The 15885-nt window shown below is 33.2% G+C and overlaps 2 protein-coding genes across 2 annotated transcripts; one reads left to right on the top strand and one right to left on the bottom strand.

The window, feature by feature from the left end:
* Positions 1-214: 214 nt before the first annotated feature.
* LOC148300068 (putative histone-lysine N-methyltransferase set-23) lies at positions 215-1746 on the bottom strand. The gene has a single exon (XM_088275321.1). The coding sequence runs from the start codon at positions 1665-1667 to the stop codon at positions 825-827; it is 843 nt and encodes a 280-aa protein (XP_088131447.1). The 5' UTR covers positions 1668-1746; the 3' UTR covers positions 215-824.
* Positions 1747-8150: 6404 nt separating this feature from the next.
* Positions 8151-15629, top strand: LOC148300067 (uncharacterized). Its single transcript, XM_088275318.1, has 2 exons — positions 8151-8212; positions 13099-15629. The coding sequence occupies exons 1-2, from the start codon at positions 8195-8197 to the stop codon at positions 14749-14751; spliced, it is 1671 nt and encodes a 556-aa protein (XP_088131444.1). The 5' UTR covers positions 8151-8194; the 3' UTR covers positions 14752-15629.
* The last annotated feature ends 256 nt before the right edge of the window (positions 15630-15885 follow it).

Raw genomic sequence — 15885 nt, 5'->3', positions numbered from 1 at the left:
AGTGGAGTTGAGACAAGTCCCAAGAAGACACATAAGAGCATCAACCCCTAAAGTCTCTTCTTCCAACCCTGAGGATTACGGCGCCGCTGAAGACCATTCATTGACTGTACTCAGCGGAATTTAGAGATGCTGGACTGCCCTGGGAGCAAGCTGAGGAAACAGTGTGTGTTTTTATATACCTGTGACAGATAAAAATAAAAATATATTTTTTATTCATTTTTTTTTTATTATTTATATACATTTATTTAAATCACAATTTATACATTATTAAAACCTTTTTTTTTTGCAGAGTTTTTGCAGAGTCACCAAGCCACTTTGTGTGTCTTGTCGGTGGAGTTCTTTTTTAATACATTTTTTATAAAAAAGAGAAAAAAATTAGGAATATAATTTTTTTTTACAATTTTCATAAAATTAACTCTTGATCATTTACCCATTCTTTTATTTTGTCTTTGTTCCATATTTTATTTTGACCTCCAACATCCGTCGGCAACAAATTGAAAATGTTCGGAACGATATATTGCAGTGTTCGATTCCCATATTTATTAATACTTGGGACTATCAAACCTTCGTTGTGTGTAAATCGTGTATCATGGTTGTGTACTAAAGGATTTCGATATTTTTGTCTAGTTTGTTGTTCAACGATGATACTCATCCACAATATTCCGCGTACCGGCAGTAATTTTAAATGTTTATATATCAAGATTGGATTGTCCCTTTGATTATATATATGACTGGGCACAATTTTTTTTATTATGGAATATTTTGTAGGTATATGCTCCACCTGGGAAGGGATCATGGATAAAGAAAAAGAAGAATTAGATTTTTCAATCGTAAGATTCACTGGGTAGCCATTTCCGACACTGCTTACTTCCACAGAGGCATTCTATTCTATGTTCCGTTTTTTCATCACGAAATACTAGTTTAGACTTGGAACCGTAGTCAAATGTCAGTTCTGTACCAATATCTATATTGTCCACGGCAAAAAAACACAACTTTGGTATTAGACTATCAACTCTGATTGGCAAAATAGCACAATTCGGCTCACAACTGTGGTTGAGATATCTACCAATATTGCCAAACCTACTCGGATCGATAAAAGTCTGAATTTTACTATTTCCGCAATGTTCATTTACACAAATTATATAATTCAACAGGTTATTATTTTTATTGAATAAACTACGTTCAACTGCTTCTGTTTTTGTCAAAATTTCACCAGCATATTCACAAATAAAGCCACCTTTAGGTATAAAGTATTTTGTGTAAAGTCCAAAACCTTTGCAACCAATTGTTTTATAAACCACGGAACAATTTAACACTTCTAAATTTTTCCTAGGACCAAACTGTACCAGCCTGTTGTGGCAATCAACACTGCAGGAACACAATTGGTTGCACTCCAGTATAGGTTTATCCCTTGTCAATGTCTCGTTGGTTGCCACTAGTTCAGAACATCGATTTACATAATTTACGTCTTGATTCACAAGACAATTACAGATCTCTTTATTTGTACAAGAATCAGCGCAAACGCAGTGCACAATCTGTTGGCAATTATAATCGGAATGAATTTTTATACTGTCAGGGTCGGTATCTTTTAGTTTGCTAGGGATATTTTCAAGGATGTAAAACACATCTTCATCCAAGTGACTGTAATTATCTGTATTATCAAACATTTTATTCAAAGATATACTAATGATCACAGTTAAATAAGTTGTATCATTATATATTAATAAACATCCTACAACATAACCAAAAAATACAATATTTTGACAGTGACAGATGACTGATGTTATTGCCATATAAATAAAAAAATATCATTAGAAAGTACCTACCTGACTCATATCAAAATAATATTGGACAAAATAAGTAGATTTAAAACTCTTGTACACATTTCAAGCAGAAAAATATTTTTTTAGGTAAAAACATCCGCAATTGAAACCAAACATTATATTGAGAGAAAAAAAAAATTTACTTAATTTCTTTTTTTGATACGGCAACACAATAATGCCGCCATTTCATAGGTACTTATTTTATTCATCTATGGTTTTTCTTAAGTTGGATAAGTTTGGAATTAGTTCGAATGTGTGTACAAAGATGTCGCTATAAATGAATTTTTATACTTATAAAAATTTAAAAAAATATGGAATTTTAAAATATTGATTTCTGTTTTTTTTTTTCAGGATTTCACACATACATAGTCAAAGGTTTCTTCTTACCTGCTAATATTAAGCATATAGCAGAATGCCTAGGAGTCTTCAAAGAAAAACGTGAATTTTGTTGTCATATGAACCATAACAACTGGTTTCAAACCTAATGAATGAAAATGAAGCATGAAGTTAGCATAAAAAGGATGAAAGTAAGACTCTCAGACGAATGTGCGGCAAAACGATGTATGAATGGTGAAAAAATAAGGAAAGAATGCAAGGTTGAGATGAGCATTATCGACAAAATTAAGAAAGTTGTGTTTAAATGGTTTAGGCATAGAAAACGAATGAGTGAGGAAAGAACAGTGAAACTAATTTATGAGGCGAGTGTGGTTGGTGACAGGGAAGACCGAGGGAAACTTGGCATGATAAAGTATGTACTTAAAATGATTAGGTCAGGAGTCGGAATAATAGGTGGGTATGCATGAGGAGATGCATGAATGTAGAAAAGGCGAAGATTGTTTACAAAGACAGATTGGGGCGGCATTTAATTCTCACTGCATACCCCACGCGGAGAAGCGGCGTGATAGTTTGTTGTTTAGTTAGTCACATGAACCATATATACAACTTAGTAAAATTTTAGTAATGTGGCTGTCTATCATGTGAGGAATAAGTTGAATTAATTGAACACCTTAACCAGCCAATGAGCCCTGTAAATATCCAGGCCTCCATAGTATTTCGATGGTCACCGGATGGATACGATAATTTGTATTTATTTTGTTAAGATCGTGACCACTTTCTGTACGCAGGCAATTCATTATTTTGTTTATTATCACCTAGGTATCTAAGCAAAAGGCGGATCTGTCCAACGCCTCGGAATTTGCGGTCTGTGGGAATACCTTTCAAGATTTACCCAAACACATCGTACAAAACCAGTTTAAGAAAAGTAAGTATGATGTAATTTACATAATTTGAAAATCAAATACGCATCACGTATGTCATATTATTTAAATAGACGTGAATACTTCGTTAGCGCTGCCGTACACGTCAGTCTTTCGAATTCGGAATTACGAATACACGAAGATCATTCGAAAAGTGTTTCCGCACACGTTAATTTTCCTATCGGAAAAGCGACGAGTGCGGCAACGCTTAAAGGTAGGTACTAGGTACTAGCTCAACACGTATTTTATTTTATTTATTCAGGTGGTCTTATATAGGTACCTACCTACATGGTCAAACAAATTATTGACTAAAACTGACATTTTCATTAATTTGTTTTGGTTAGTATTTACATATAATTTTCAATACTTTACACTTTTACTTGTAACTCCTATTCGCTTCCAATGGTGCAAAGGGCACTGTATCGAATCTACGCAGTGTTTACCTTGATTGTTATTTGCGTGAAGGCAAGGCAATCGGTCTTGCGCTAAAAGTATCAGTCCAGGTTGATATTAAATTAATATTACGAAGAAAAATCATATATTTTTACGTGAGCTCGTAGGGCAACGAACCTGGGACCTCCTGCACGGTAGCCAAAGGCTGTAACCACTGTATTACGGAGACGGACGGTAACATTTAATGTTTAGTCTTATATTTAAAAATAAGGATGTTAAATGGGAATTTAAGGCTAAGTTGGAGACGTTTATGAAAAAAAATACTTTATATATATATTTATATATATATATATATAAACATACTTATATATATATATATATATATATATATATATATATATATATATATATATATATATATATATATATATATATATATATATATATATATATATATATATATATATATATATATATATATATATATATATATATATATATATATATATATATATATATATATATATATATATATATATATATATATATATATATATATATATATATATATATATATATATATATATATATATATATATATATAAGTATGTTTATATATCATACAGGACTAACTCGTATTGCACCCTTTAGAGTCATGTCAGATGCATATAATTAATTTATTGTACATACGTGTATAAATAAATTGTTGACTCATGGTTAATTTTCTACGGGCGATAAAATTATTTTTGTTGATTTTATTAAGAGCCTTGTCATACCATTAAATCCCAAACACATGGAATTTCCCAAGTCAATTGTATGTGAATCTAATAGAGTACCTACCTGTCGCAATAACTTTCCGAGTTCCCCCACAACCAATTGAGTCTAAAGCTCAAAACTTATTCTTAAACGCTTTTAATGTAATTTATTTATTTATTTAAACTTTATGTACAGAAAAGAAATAAGTAAACTGGCAGGCTTATAGCTAAAATGCAATATTTTCCAACCATCCATATCGACTAGTGATATTGATCAAAACGTTTGATACCATATATATAGCTGTTTGCAATCAGAGGGTCTGAGGGTTTGTCCTTCCCCCTGAATGTACAACACCTATTGTCAATCAACTCAAAAAATGTTAACGGTGCGATCATTAAACATATAAAAAAGTATGGCAAAAGCGTGTGACCCCAAAAAAAATCAATAAAAAAAAATAGTGTTTAAGTATGTAAAATCACTAGTATGGCAGGTATCACCCAAAATTGGGTGCTTTGCCAATAAATAAAAAAAAAAAAAAAAATCAGAGGGTAGATAGTACCTGAACATTTAAAGAAACATAAATTACAAATTGACATTTCAGAAAACATAAAATACAAAATATGATAATAAGGAGAGCAAAGGAAAAAGGGAGTTAAGGGAAGGAGGTAGAGGGAAAAACTTAGGGAAGAGGTTTGATGGGAAGATAGGATTCTAATAATAAATAGTAATGTCTCAGACGTTTCTTAAAAGTTATAAGAGAAGGTGCATTTTTTACAAGGAAAGGTAATTCATTCCATAACAGTAGTTGTAAAAAGGAGCACATGAAGATCGAGAATAACTTGGCGTGATCAAGGGTGTCAAATATTTCGGCTTGATCAGATCAGGAGTCGGAATAATCGCGTAATCGCGGAATGAGTGCAAGAATATTTTATTCTCTCCCTGCCTAACCCTGTTGGTAAGCGACGTGATGGCAAGTTACCTTTTTTGAGCTATCTACCATATAATATCTTAAGGATTCTAATGATAAATAGTAATGTCTCATGTAATATTAATATACAGTGTATCAATATGCTATATTTAGGATTTTAAATTTTTTCTTTGGTACAAAGTATTATATTTATTCTTCCGCGAGTGTCATGTCAGATCCTCCTGATGTCGCGTACCTCCAGAGGAACTCAACTTCTTGACTTCTTCTGTGCAGTAAGGGTCATCACTTGAGAGTAAATGTCCTTGTCTTGGGCAGCTCTAAACAGCGCCTCGACGGTCCTGATCCATCTTCTTCTTCTTCTTTTTGATGGCTTTTCACCCTTCTTGGGTGTTATAGCCAGTGTCGAGTTATTCTTTATTTACACTTTTTACATTTGACTTATAAGTGTTAGTATTCCTGTTAGTGGGGTTAGTTTTATTAGTTATGTTAGTTTGTTTAGTGAGTTATTTTAGTAAGTTATCATACACCTTTACAAATTTATACAATTAATTTTAAGATATTTACAAATTATTTTACAAACAAGTTTGTTAGGGGAGGTTAATAAGGTTAAGATTTTGGTGGGAAATGGAACGTTTATGCTGGAGAGGTCTAAAAGGAGGTCCTGATCCTCGTTTAATCTCGTATATTCCGGAGCCAGTATGTCATTGGTCAAGCGATGACCGATTATCAGATTAAACGAATGGGCCAAAACCTCCCATAAATAAAATAAAATAATAATACTTTTTTTCTCATCTCAATGATGAATGAAGAAGAATCTCATCTCAATGATTTTTAAATCGAGCCTGCGATATGTGCAATGTAATGCTTAATGAAATAGACATCAATAATGTTTCTTTTAATATTGTTGATGCCTATTTGACTGGTTGATGAAGAAAAATACTATGATTTGATGAAAAAAAAAATCTATTGTGTAATGTAAGTTTATTATATAAATATACTTTTATGTACACGACAGTTAACTAACTAACTAACTAACCATCACGCCGCTTCCCCGCAGGGGTAGGCAGAGAGAATAGAGCGCCACACCACTCTGTCCTTGCAAACATTCTTCACCTCTTCCACGTTCATGCATCTCCTCATACATACCCGCCGATTGTTACGACTCCTAACCTGACCACTTTCAAGTATTTACATGACAGTTTATTTTTATTTTTAGATTACTTAAGTGAAAACCTCTAATTGGGATGTTATTTTATTAATTTTATTATATTATGTTATTTTTGTTAAATATTCTGTTGGTTTTCCAATAAAAAAAATATATAATAAAAAATCAAAAAATTATTTTATAATAAATTATTAAAAAATAATAAGTCTGGGCATTTACGGGGCTTACGACCGTCATAGGATGGTTTAGTGAATTCAAACTATATGTTTCGAATTAAATCAACATATCTAGAATTTGAGAAGTGTGGTTGTCATTCATGGGTGGAATTCGTTAATGTTACACGAGTGTAAGTGATCCTTTAAACCAGCCTATGACGGTCGTAAGCCCTGTAAATGCCCAGACTTCCATATTCTTCTTCATTGAGATGTAAAAAAATGATTCCTAATTGGACAAAATCCAGATATGTGAACAATTATTTGTACACATTCAAAATTTCGTAAAAGAAAATAACATGCTTTTATAAATTAGGAAATGATTTTTTAAAAAATTAAAACAAAAAAAAAACAGAATAAAAAATGGATGATCAGTAATTAAATACATAAATACGAATACATTAGCAATTAGCTATTATTCAATTAAAAAAAATATCACGTGACTTTGTGATGTCATCATAATAAAAAAACTTCCCATTCATTCATAAATTTAGGTACTTTTTTATAATTCTCAAAAATTTAATATGATATTCAATAAAATATGTCACAGATTTTTACCATTGCAATTAAAGGTATTTCTTCTTCTTCTTCAAACCCTTTTCCGCACCCCTATGGTGCATAAGGAACTGCATCATATAAACGCAGTGTTATCTTGATCGTTAACACATGAAGGAAAGGTGATCAGCCCTCCGCTTCCAGTGCCAGTCCAGGGTAATATTGAATAAATATTACAGTAAAAAAATCACTTATATTTATTTGACCCCCCAGTATGACTGATTTTAAAACGAAGATATAAGAAAGGAATGCAAGGCTGAACAAGGGATACTTGAAAAGATTAAGAAGAGTTCTCTTAGGTGGTATGGACATGTGGAGCGAATGGATAACGAGAGAATGACTAAGAAAATATACATATGTGGCGAATGTGAGCAGGAGAACAGAACGAGGACAGCCAAAAAAGACTTGGCACGATCAGATGAATCAGAACCTAAAATCTGGCGGTGTCTTAAGTCTGCGTAATCGGAGGGCATGTGTGAATAGATGTCTGGATGTGAAGGAAGCTAGGAGCGTGTATCAGGACAGAAGAGTATGACGGTCCATCCTCTCTGCCTACCCCTGCGGTGAAACGGTGTGATGGTAGTAGTAGTAGTATTTTTGGTAGATGGAAATTGCATTTATTATTTACTTTGATTATTATGTACAAGGTTTATAGATCATTTAGTGGATTTTTGTTTCTTCTAACTAAATAATATGTTTAAAAAAAAATCTGTTTTTGGGAACAGGAGGGATAATCTAGTGTGGGCCAATCAGGAACTTCTCAGCATTTGCTCATTGCTGGGAGGAAACCACGTTGCACTCCTCAGGAGAAGGCGGACTGTTGACTGTCGTCAGCAGGCCTTCCGTTCCACTAGAAGAGCGTCCGGCATTTTGTGTCCTAGCTTGGTTTATACCAATGTCCATCATTATTTTTATCATATATGATACCACCTCTCGTGATAGTTCCTTGTGAGAAGTAGTAATATTAAAAAAAAACGTAGCTTTGTTTTTAATCTATTCAATATATAAAATTATCGATTCAGACGAGTAAGTCTATATAAAGCATGTAGGATGACCGATTGTACCCAGTGTCATATTGACAGTTGTGGTGGAATACAGAAAAAAACATGGCGACCGCGAAATTTGTAAGTTTTAACAGAGTTTCATTAATTATGTTGACATTTCCTCGATAATAGTGACGTCGTGACAGTCTACAGTGATGTAAACAAGTGTTTGACATTTAAATTTGAAAATTTTGAACAAGGAACGCGGAAAGGGTTGCAAAGCTACGAAAAAATGTTATTTTATTTTTAATTTGCGTAGGTACTTACCTACTGATTTAATTTATTTTCGAAACGGAGTAAGTTTATGATCTGGGGTGTGGTCTTGTAGTAGCATCAGTGACTTCAAGTCAGCGACCGTGGTTCGATGTACTACTCTCTTTTAACTTAATTTCTATAATCGCTAGCCGCTTAGACTTGCCTGAAAAAGAATCACCAATATTTCAAAAATAATATTTATTATTATTGAAATTAATACTATAAGTATATAATTATGAATAGAATAAAATGTTTTTTTTAATGAAACGTCGAAAATTATCATTTCTTTACAATATTTTCTGGAAAACTGTGATATATTTAGTAGGAAGTTTTATTAAATATTGCATTTATAATATATATGGATAACTTATTATCAGGCAACTTCCCTACAGGGGTAGGCAGAGAGAATAGAACTCCACACCAATCTGACTTTTCAAACAATCTTCGCTTCTTTCACATTCGTGCATCTCCTCATACATACCCTCCCATTATTTCAACCGGTGACCTGACCACTTTCAAGCATTTATAAAACTTGATCACACCAACTTTTTTTCGGTTTTCTTCTGTTTCTATTATCAACCACATTCACCTCACTAATTTGTTTTACTATTCTCAAATTATTGTTCTATTATAATATAATATGAATAAAAAAATTGAATTTAAATTGGGTAAAAAAATATTATAAAATAATTGATATTTATTAAAAACAGCGATACTACGATATCAGTTATCAGGGTTTAATTTCCAGGGGGTTCAAAATAAATATTCGTTTCTATTCACTCTTATATCTGTTTCAATATTACCCTGAAATTGACAATATTTGAAATATGACGTTGTTGTAAGGAGTGAGCGATATATACATTAAAATGACATGATAATGTTAATGTATATTTATATACAAATGCATCAGGTCATTTTTTTAAATCATATAACATCGATCAATTCCTTATGTATTTACCATATGAATTTTGCATTCAAATATATTTTTTGTTGTAGAAATACGAGTTTTTCGACAATATTTTTTCATTTTCATAATCATTAATGTCACTTTTTCTTACACCATAGTGTAAAACTATGGCATAACAATTTTTAGTGACCAAATATTTATATAGGAAAGGTCTATGTGAATTTTTAAGTGTAATGGAAAAAAATCACACACTTATACGAAAACACATATAGTACCTAACGTACTATTCCACCTGTTTCTTCGGAGTTACATCCTCAATGAAAACTTACAAAATTTAATAAACAGCACATGATTTAAGTACACACAGAATATTTGTCAAAAAAGTTTAATAAAGATACACATTTTTTAGAGGTAATAATATATGGAACTAGGAAGGAGGATATATGTATATATATCGAGGTTATATTTTGCTTTCAAGTAGGTGTGAAATAATAAACTCCCATGTGTTGCTCTGTAACCAAAGGTTTTTATTATATTAGTTTTAAGTTATATCTCATATCATAGTTTTGGTAATACACAATTGTTTAACCAAAACTCACCTGTAATCAAAGGAATGACTTTTAAAATTTATTCTATAACAAACATATTAATTAAATTAATCTTCTATAACATTGAATTCACTGAGCTCTATCTGACGTCTTCTACAAAAAAGTAATGTCGATTTTAATCCTGGATTCAGACCTCTCATACTAATAAAAGAGTTTCTGCTCGATGAAAAGCTTCTTTTCATCTCACCATTATATAATATAATAGTTAAATATGATTTGCTAAGTGTCAATTATGATTTGTGTGTTTTGCTGGGATGTGCTTTCTTGCGTTACTTCACATACTATTAGTATCTACCAGATACATCTTTGTGAACTTTTTATTTCATTTTAAAAAGTTGAATCAACTTTTTGGCCTTGAGCATCCAGGTGCAAACGTTATGGTAAATGGTGGCCGAAAAAACCTGAAATTTACGTCAACTTGAGTTTTCAATTAAGCTTAAAATAGATGGTTCAAAGCAGAGGTCCCCAATCTTTGGGTCGCCTACTGGCACCAGTCCGTAAATTAAATAGTACCGGGCCTCCTAAGGCCATGCTTAACTCTAGGTTACTAAACTATCCTTCGAGTGACCTCGTTCGTAAAAAAAACATAAAAAATACACAAAAGACAAATATAGAATACAATCAAAACCTTAATTATTTTAAAAGTAGTACACAGTAACTTTCTTAGGGTTAAAGAGATCACGTTTAAATGAAAAAAATAATTAAGGTACATATCAGGATGCTACTGTGAAGCAAGGGGCGTGGACTGACGCAAAAATTGTGTTTTCCAGGAATCGTCATTTTGCTGCCGTAATTTTTACGATAGCTTAGTATTCTAGGGTTAAAGATAAAAAAATAAGTTAAAAAGCAAACATACCTAATAAAATACTAAATAATTTTTCAGTTACAAAAAAATCAATAATTCGTGGGTATATTGACAAATAACGTTAACTCTAAAATAATAATAAGTTGTAATAATTCCTGTTATTTTAAGCGTTTAGCCTGAATAAATTTTTCACTAGATTATCCCTCCTGTTCTCAACACAAATTCAAATAAAAAACATATTTAATTAGTTAGAAGAAACAAAAATCCACTAAATGATCTATTTCCTCGTACAAAATAAGCAAGGTAAGTAATAAATGCAATTCCCATCTAAAAAAAAAGCCTCAATAAAATACCCGCTATTAAACATAAAATATAATTTAATTTTAAAACCACATAAATATAACATGAAACTAATTTGTGTATTTGCCAGCATATAGAATGTTGAAAACATTATAATCCGCATCATTAAGTCGAAGTTGCATATTTTTGAATTAACGATTTTTGCCTTTACACCCACGAATTGTCCAATGAAATTAAACCATTTCACGCCAAATTACATTCGAATAAAAACGGACTTATGTAATCAAAACAGTCTAAAATATACAACATGAGTGAGTCCAAATACTTGGTCACAAATCTGGATTATCTCCAATTGCAGGAGTTATTTTTCATATTATTTTTTACATTTTAACATAGATGAAGAAGAATATGGTAGTCTGGGCATTTACGGGGCTTACGACCGTCATATTAAACCAGCCTATGACGGTCGTAAGCCCCGTAAATGCCCAGACTTCCATATTCTTCTTCATCGATGTTGAGATGTCATAAAATAATAAGAGCTTTTTAATAATTTAAATAATTAGGAGTTATTTTTTACATTGCTGACATCTGTCGTGAACTCACACGTAGTGTGTTACGAGATTGATCAATATATCTAGGAGTTCGAAAAATTTGAGTAGTGTGGTTGTCAATCATGGGTAAAATGGGTGAATGTTACAAGTGTGTAACCAAGCCATGATAGGTCGGAAGCCATGTAAATAAAAGTCTTGTTTTCTTCATCTTTGCTGAGATGTCAAAAAATACTAAATGTAAAGAATCTACGTCCGTCAAAATTATCAAACTTTGAGAGATCCGTGGCAATAAAAAAGTTTGGAAACCACAGCTTCGAAGGACGTTACCTCATGTATTTACGATTACAATAAGTAACTAATTAATATTAAATGGATACGTTAATTTTATCTAAATCACTTCCTGTGCGTATGAGATTTGAATACAAACTTCTTTACTCGAATATGCGTAAAATTTTAATGTATATTCTCGAAACAACTAATTAACCATCAATTAACCAACGCAGGGGTAGGTAGAGATGATAGAACACCACACTAATTTGTCCTAGCAAGCAATCTTCGCCTTTTTCACAATTATGCATCTTGTCATACATACCCACCAATTATTTCGACCAATGAACCGCTCTTAAGTATTTGACATACTTATTATTTTTTGACATCTCATCAAAGATGAAGAAGAATATGGAAGTCTGGGCATATACGGGGCTGACGACCGTCATAGGCTGGTTTAAGTGATCACTTTACACACGTGTAACATTCACCAATTCTACCCATTATTGACAACCACACTACTTAAATTCTTGGAAGTTCTCTATATATATATGAACTAATTTAGAAACCTTGTTCTTGAATCACTAAAACTTCACTAGAGACATCTTTTGGTGACATACTTGATCATGCCGAGTATCCTCGGTCTTCCTCTGCTTACTTTTCCAATTACATTCGCCTCATAAATGTATTTTACCGTTCTTTCCTCACTCACTCGGTCCACATATCCCAACCATCTCAACACACCTTTCTTATATTTATAGATAATGCTTATGTCTTGCATTCTTTGCTCATATCACCATTCGAACATTAATCATATACCGTTTTGCCACACATTTGTCTAAAAGGTCGCATTTTGACCGCATTCTATCTACCTTCTCTCTTATTTTATTGACATTATTTATTCCATAATTGTAAAAAGTACCCTCAGATAAAAAAAAAACAGTGAGTGAAAAACACGTTTTTTAAAATTGGATATTGGATATGAAGAAAAATTAATAGGAATCATAATTAATTTTTCTTTCAAATTTTTCATTTGATCTTCATCACCCTCACCCTTTTACTCCCTTCCTCTTGATGTTTCTGATCGTTATTATAAAATAAATGTGGAATTGTGTAATTGGCTTTTTTTATTATTAATGTAACTATTTTTTATTGTATACTTTTACTAAATGTAAAGCTGTACAATTCCCCTATAAATAAAAGTAGAGTAAAATAAATCACATTTTTCCCAGTAATTGGAGATTCAATTAACGTTTTTCGTCATTTTTTTACAGATAGCTGCTGTGTCTTTCTTCGCCTTGGTCATCGCGGAGGCGCCTGTTGGCTATGACTACCCCAAGCCGACATCCACCTCTTTCGGTGAAAAGGAAGTATCGAAGCAGCAGACACACTTCGCCCCATCTCCTGTCCCCGCACCACTTCCAGAAGTAGATCAGACCTTGAGTATCCAGCAGGGTTCTGGGTCTTCGGAAACTGCTTACAACTATGATGTTCCTTCCGTTCCTGCCAATTTGCACCCTCCTCAAAACTATAAGACTGTACCTAAATCCGCTCCCCTGCCGACGTATCAATCCATACCAACTTCCCCACCTGCCCTGCCCGTCCAGGCTGCGCCAGAACCAAGCTTCCAAGCCCCGGTTCAAAAGTACCAACCAGCTCCACAAATAAAGTACCAAGAAGCTCCAGCACAAATTTACCAAGATGCTCCTGAACCTTCATACCAAGAAGCACCTGCACAAACTTACCAAGATGCTCCTGCACAAACTTACCAAGAAACTCAAGCACAAACCTACCAAGATGCTCCTGCACAAACTTTCCAAGAAAATTTAGCACAAACTTACCAAGAAGTTTCTGCACCACAAACTTACCAAGAAGCCCCAGCACAATCATATCAAGAAGCTTCAGCACAAACTTACCAAGAAGCCCCTGCACAAACTTACCAAGAAGCTCCAGCACATACATATCAAGAAGCATCAGCACAAACTTACCAAGAAGCCCCTGCACAAACTTACCAAGAAGCTCCAGCACAAACATACCAAACTGCTCCAGCACAAACACACCAAACTGCTCCAGCACAAACATACCAAACTGCTCCAGCGCAAACTTACCAAACTGCTCCAGCTCAAACATACCAAACTGCTCCTGTACAATCTTTCCAACAGGCTCAAGTCCAAAGTCATCAACAACCTCAAGTACAAAGTTTCCAATCAGCTTCTCAGACTAGTTATCGTGCTCCTGAAGCATCATATCAAGCTGCCGAAGTAGAAATCAACAAGCAAGATATCAAAGTCTATGAACAAGCTGAATTCCAGCAATCCCCTCAAGCCAGTTTCCAGGCTGCTCCTGCCCCTTCGTTTCAAGCTGCCCCAGCCCAAGCTTACCAGCAAGACGTGCAGTCTTACCAGCAAGCTCCCGTGCAAAATTATCAGCAAGCCCCTCAAATCAAATATCAAACTGCTCCTGTCCAAACTTATCAGAAAGAAGTGAAAACATTTAGACAGCAAGTTCAGGTTCAGCAAACTCCTCAAACGAGTTATCAAGGAGCTCAAATTCAAAGTTTCAACGTCGCCCAAGCCCCGTCCTTTAGCTATCAGCAACTTCCTGCCACGGGGCATCAATCTAATTTTATAGATGGATCTTCCAGCTCGTCTGGTTTTAAATCAGGTTCTTTTGGTCACAAATCCAGCGTTGTTAAGAGCAAAGGATACCCTAGGACTTACACAGTGACTGTGTCCTTGGATCCTTCAGCTGGAGAGCAGATATCAGACGCTGAAATCGAGAACACCATAGTCAACATGATGGCCAGCCTCTTCAGAGAGTCATCTTCAGGAAGCAGCTTAGGATATTCAGTTCCTGCTACTTCCTATGGAGTTCCTGATAAACCCATTGTACCACAATCGACATACGGAACTCCACAGTTCCATTAAGTACACTAAAGGAAGTAGAAAAAGAAGATGAGTTCGATCAAATTAAAAACGAAAATTTCAAAAATTATTCGTAAAAACAGCTTGGTGTTATATTTTATCTGTTAACATATTTTGATGTCCACAACATTTTAAGTATGTCCAAATTCTTCTCAAATCTAAATTTCTCCACTCTGGAGTTATTTTACATTTTCGACATCTCGACGTAGATGAGGATGAATATTGAAGTCTGGGTATTTACAGGGCTCACAACCTGTCATAGGCCAGTGATCTGTTCAAATAACGTTTTCAGGCATCTCTCAGTATTTAAAATAATTCGCCAAGGATTTTGGATACATTAAAAAAGATCTCTTACTCTCTCTAAGAAAAAAGCTTACTAAAATTTGGGTAGTTCGGTTGTCAATCAAGGGTTGAATGGTGAATATTACGCCTGTATAAAGTGATCATTTAAACAAGCCTATGAGAGGTTGGAAGCCTTGTAAACACCAAGACTTCCATATTCTTCTTCATATAAAATAATAAAAAAAATTGATAAGAAATTCAAGAAAATGGCTTAATTCAGCTTGTTAAATATACTCATACACTATGGTATTTTACAGTAAAATACATATAGTTAATTATTGTGAGTCGTTATATTATAATTAAAAGATTCTGCAAAGATATATATCGTGTTTCATTAATCAGTTTATTATTATTTTCTTTTATATACCATATACTTAATTAAATAATTAACAAACCACCACGTAGCTTCCTAGAGGGTAGGCAGAGATAATAGAATGCCACACCACTATACTATTTTTTTACCAAAAGATGAAAACATCTGTAAGTTTTCGAAACTAGTCGTACATATATAAATCTATAAATAAAACTCATTCAAGTGGTATATTGAAGTGTTTAATTTTTAAAAAAATAGTTTCAAAACAAATTTATATTTTAATTAAAAAATGGAAAATCACAAAGTTATTGCTTCAAATATAAATTATATCATGAAGTATAATCTATTTTATGGCGTCAGTATTAATTGACCAGGCCAAGTATACGAGTATTACAGCTCAATCCTAAAAAGGTTCCTTTGAATCCTTGAAGTTTATGTCACATCAAATGTTGAACTTGACTGTGTTTGACCTCACGTACCCA

Source organism: Brachycentrus maculatus, unplaced genomic scaffold, assembly GCF_059751285.1.
Source record: "Brachycentrus maculatus isolate JH-2025_06_01 unplaced genomic scaffold, ASM5975128v1 h1tg000843l, whole genome shotgun sequence".
Taxonomy (NCBI): domain Eukaryota; kingdom Metazoa; phylum Arthropoda; class Insecta; order Trichoptera; family Brachycentridae; genus Brachycentrus; species Brachycentrus maculatus.
Note: the sequence above shows the minus strand (reverse complement) of the source record. Positions and strands in the feature narration are given on the sequence as shown.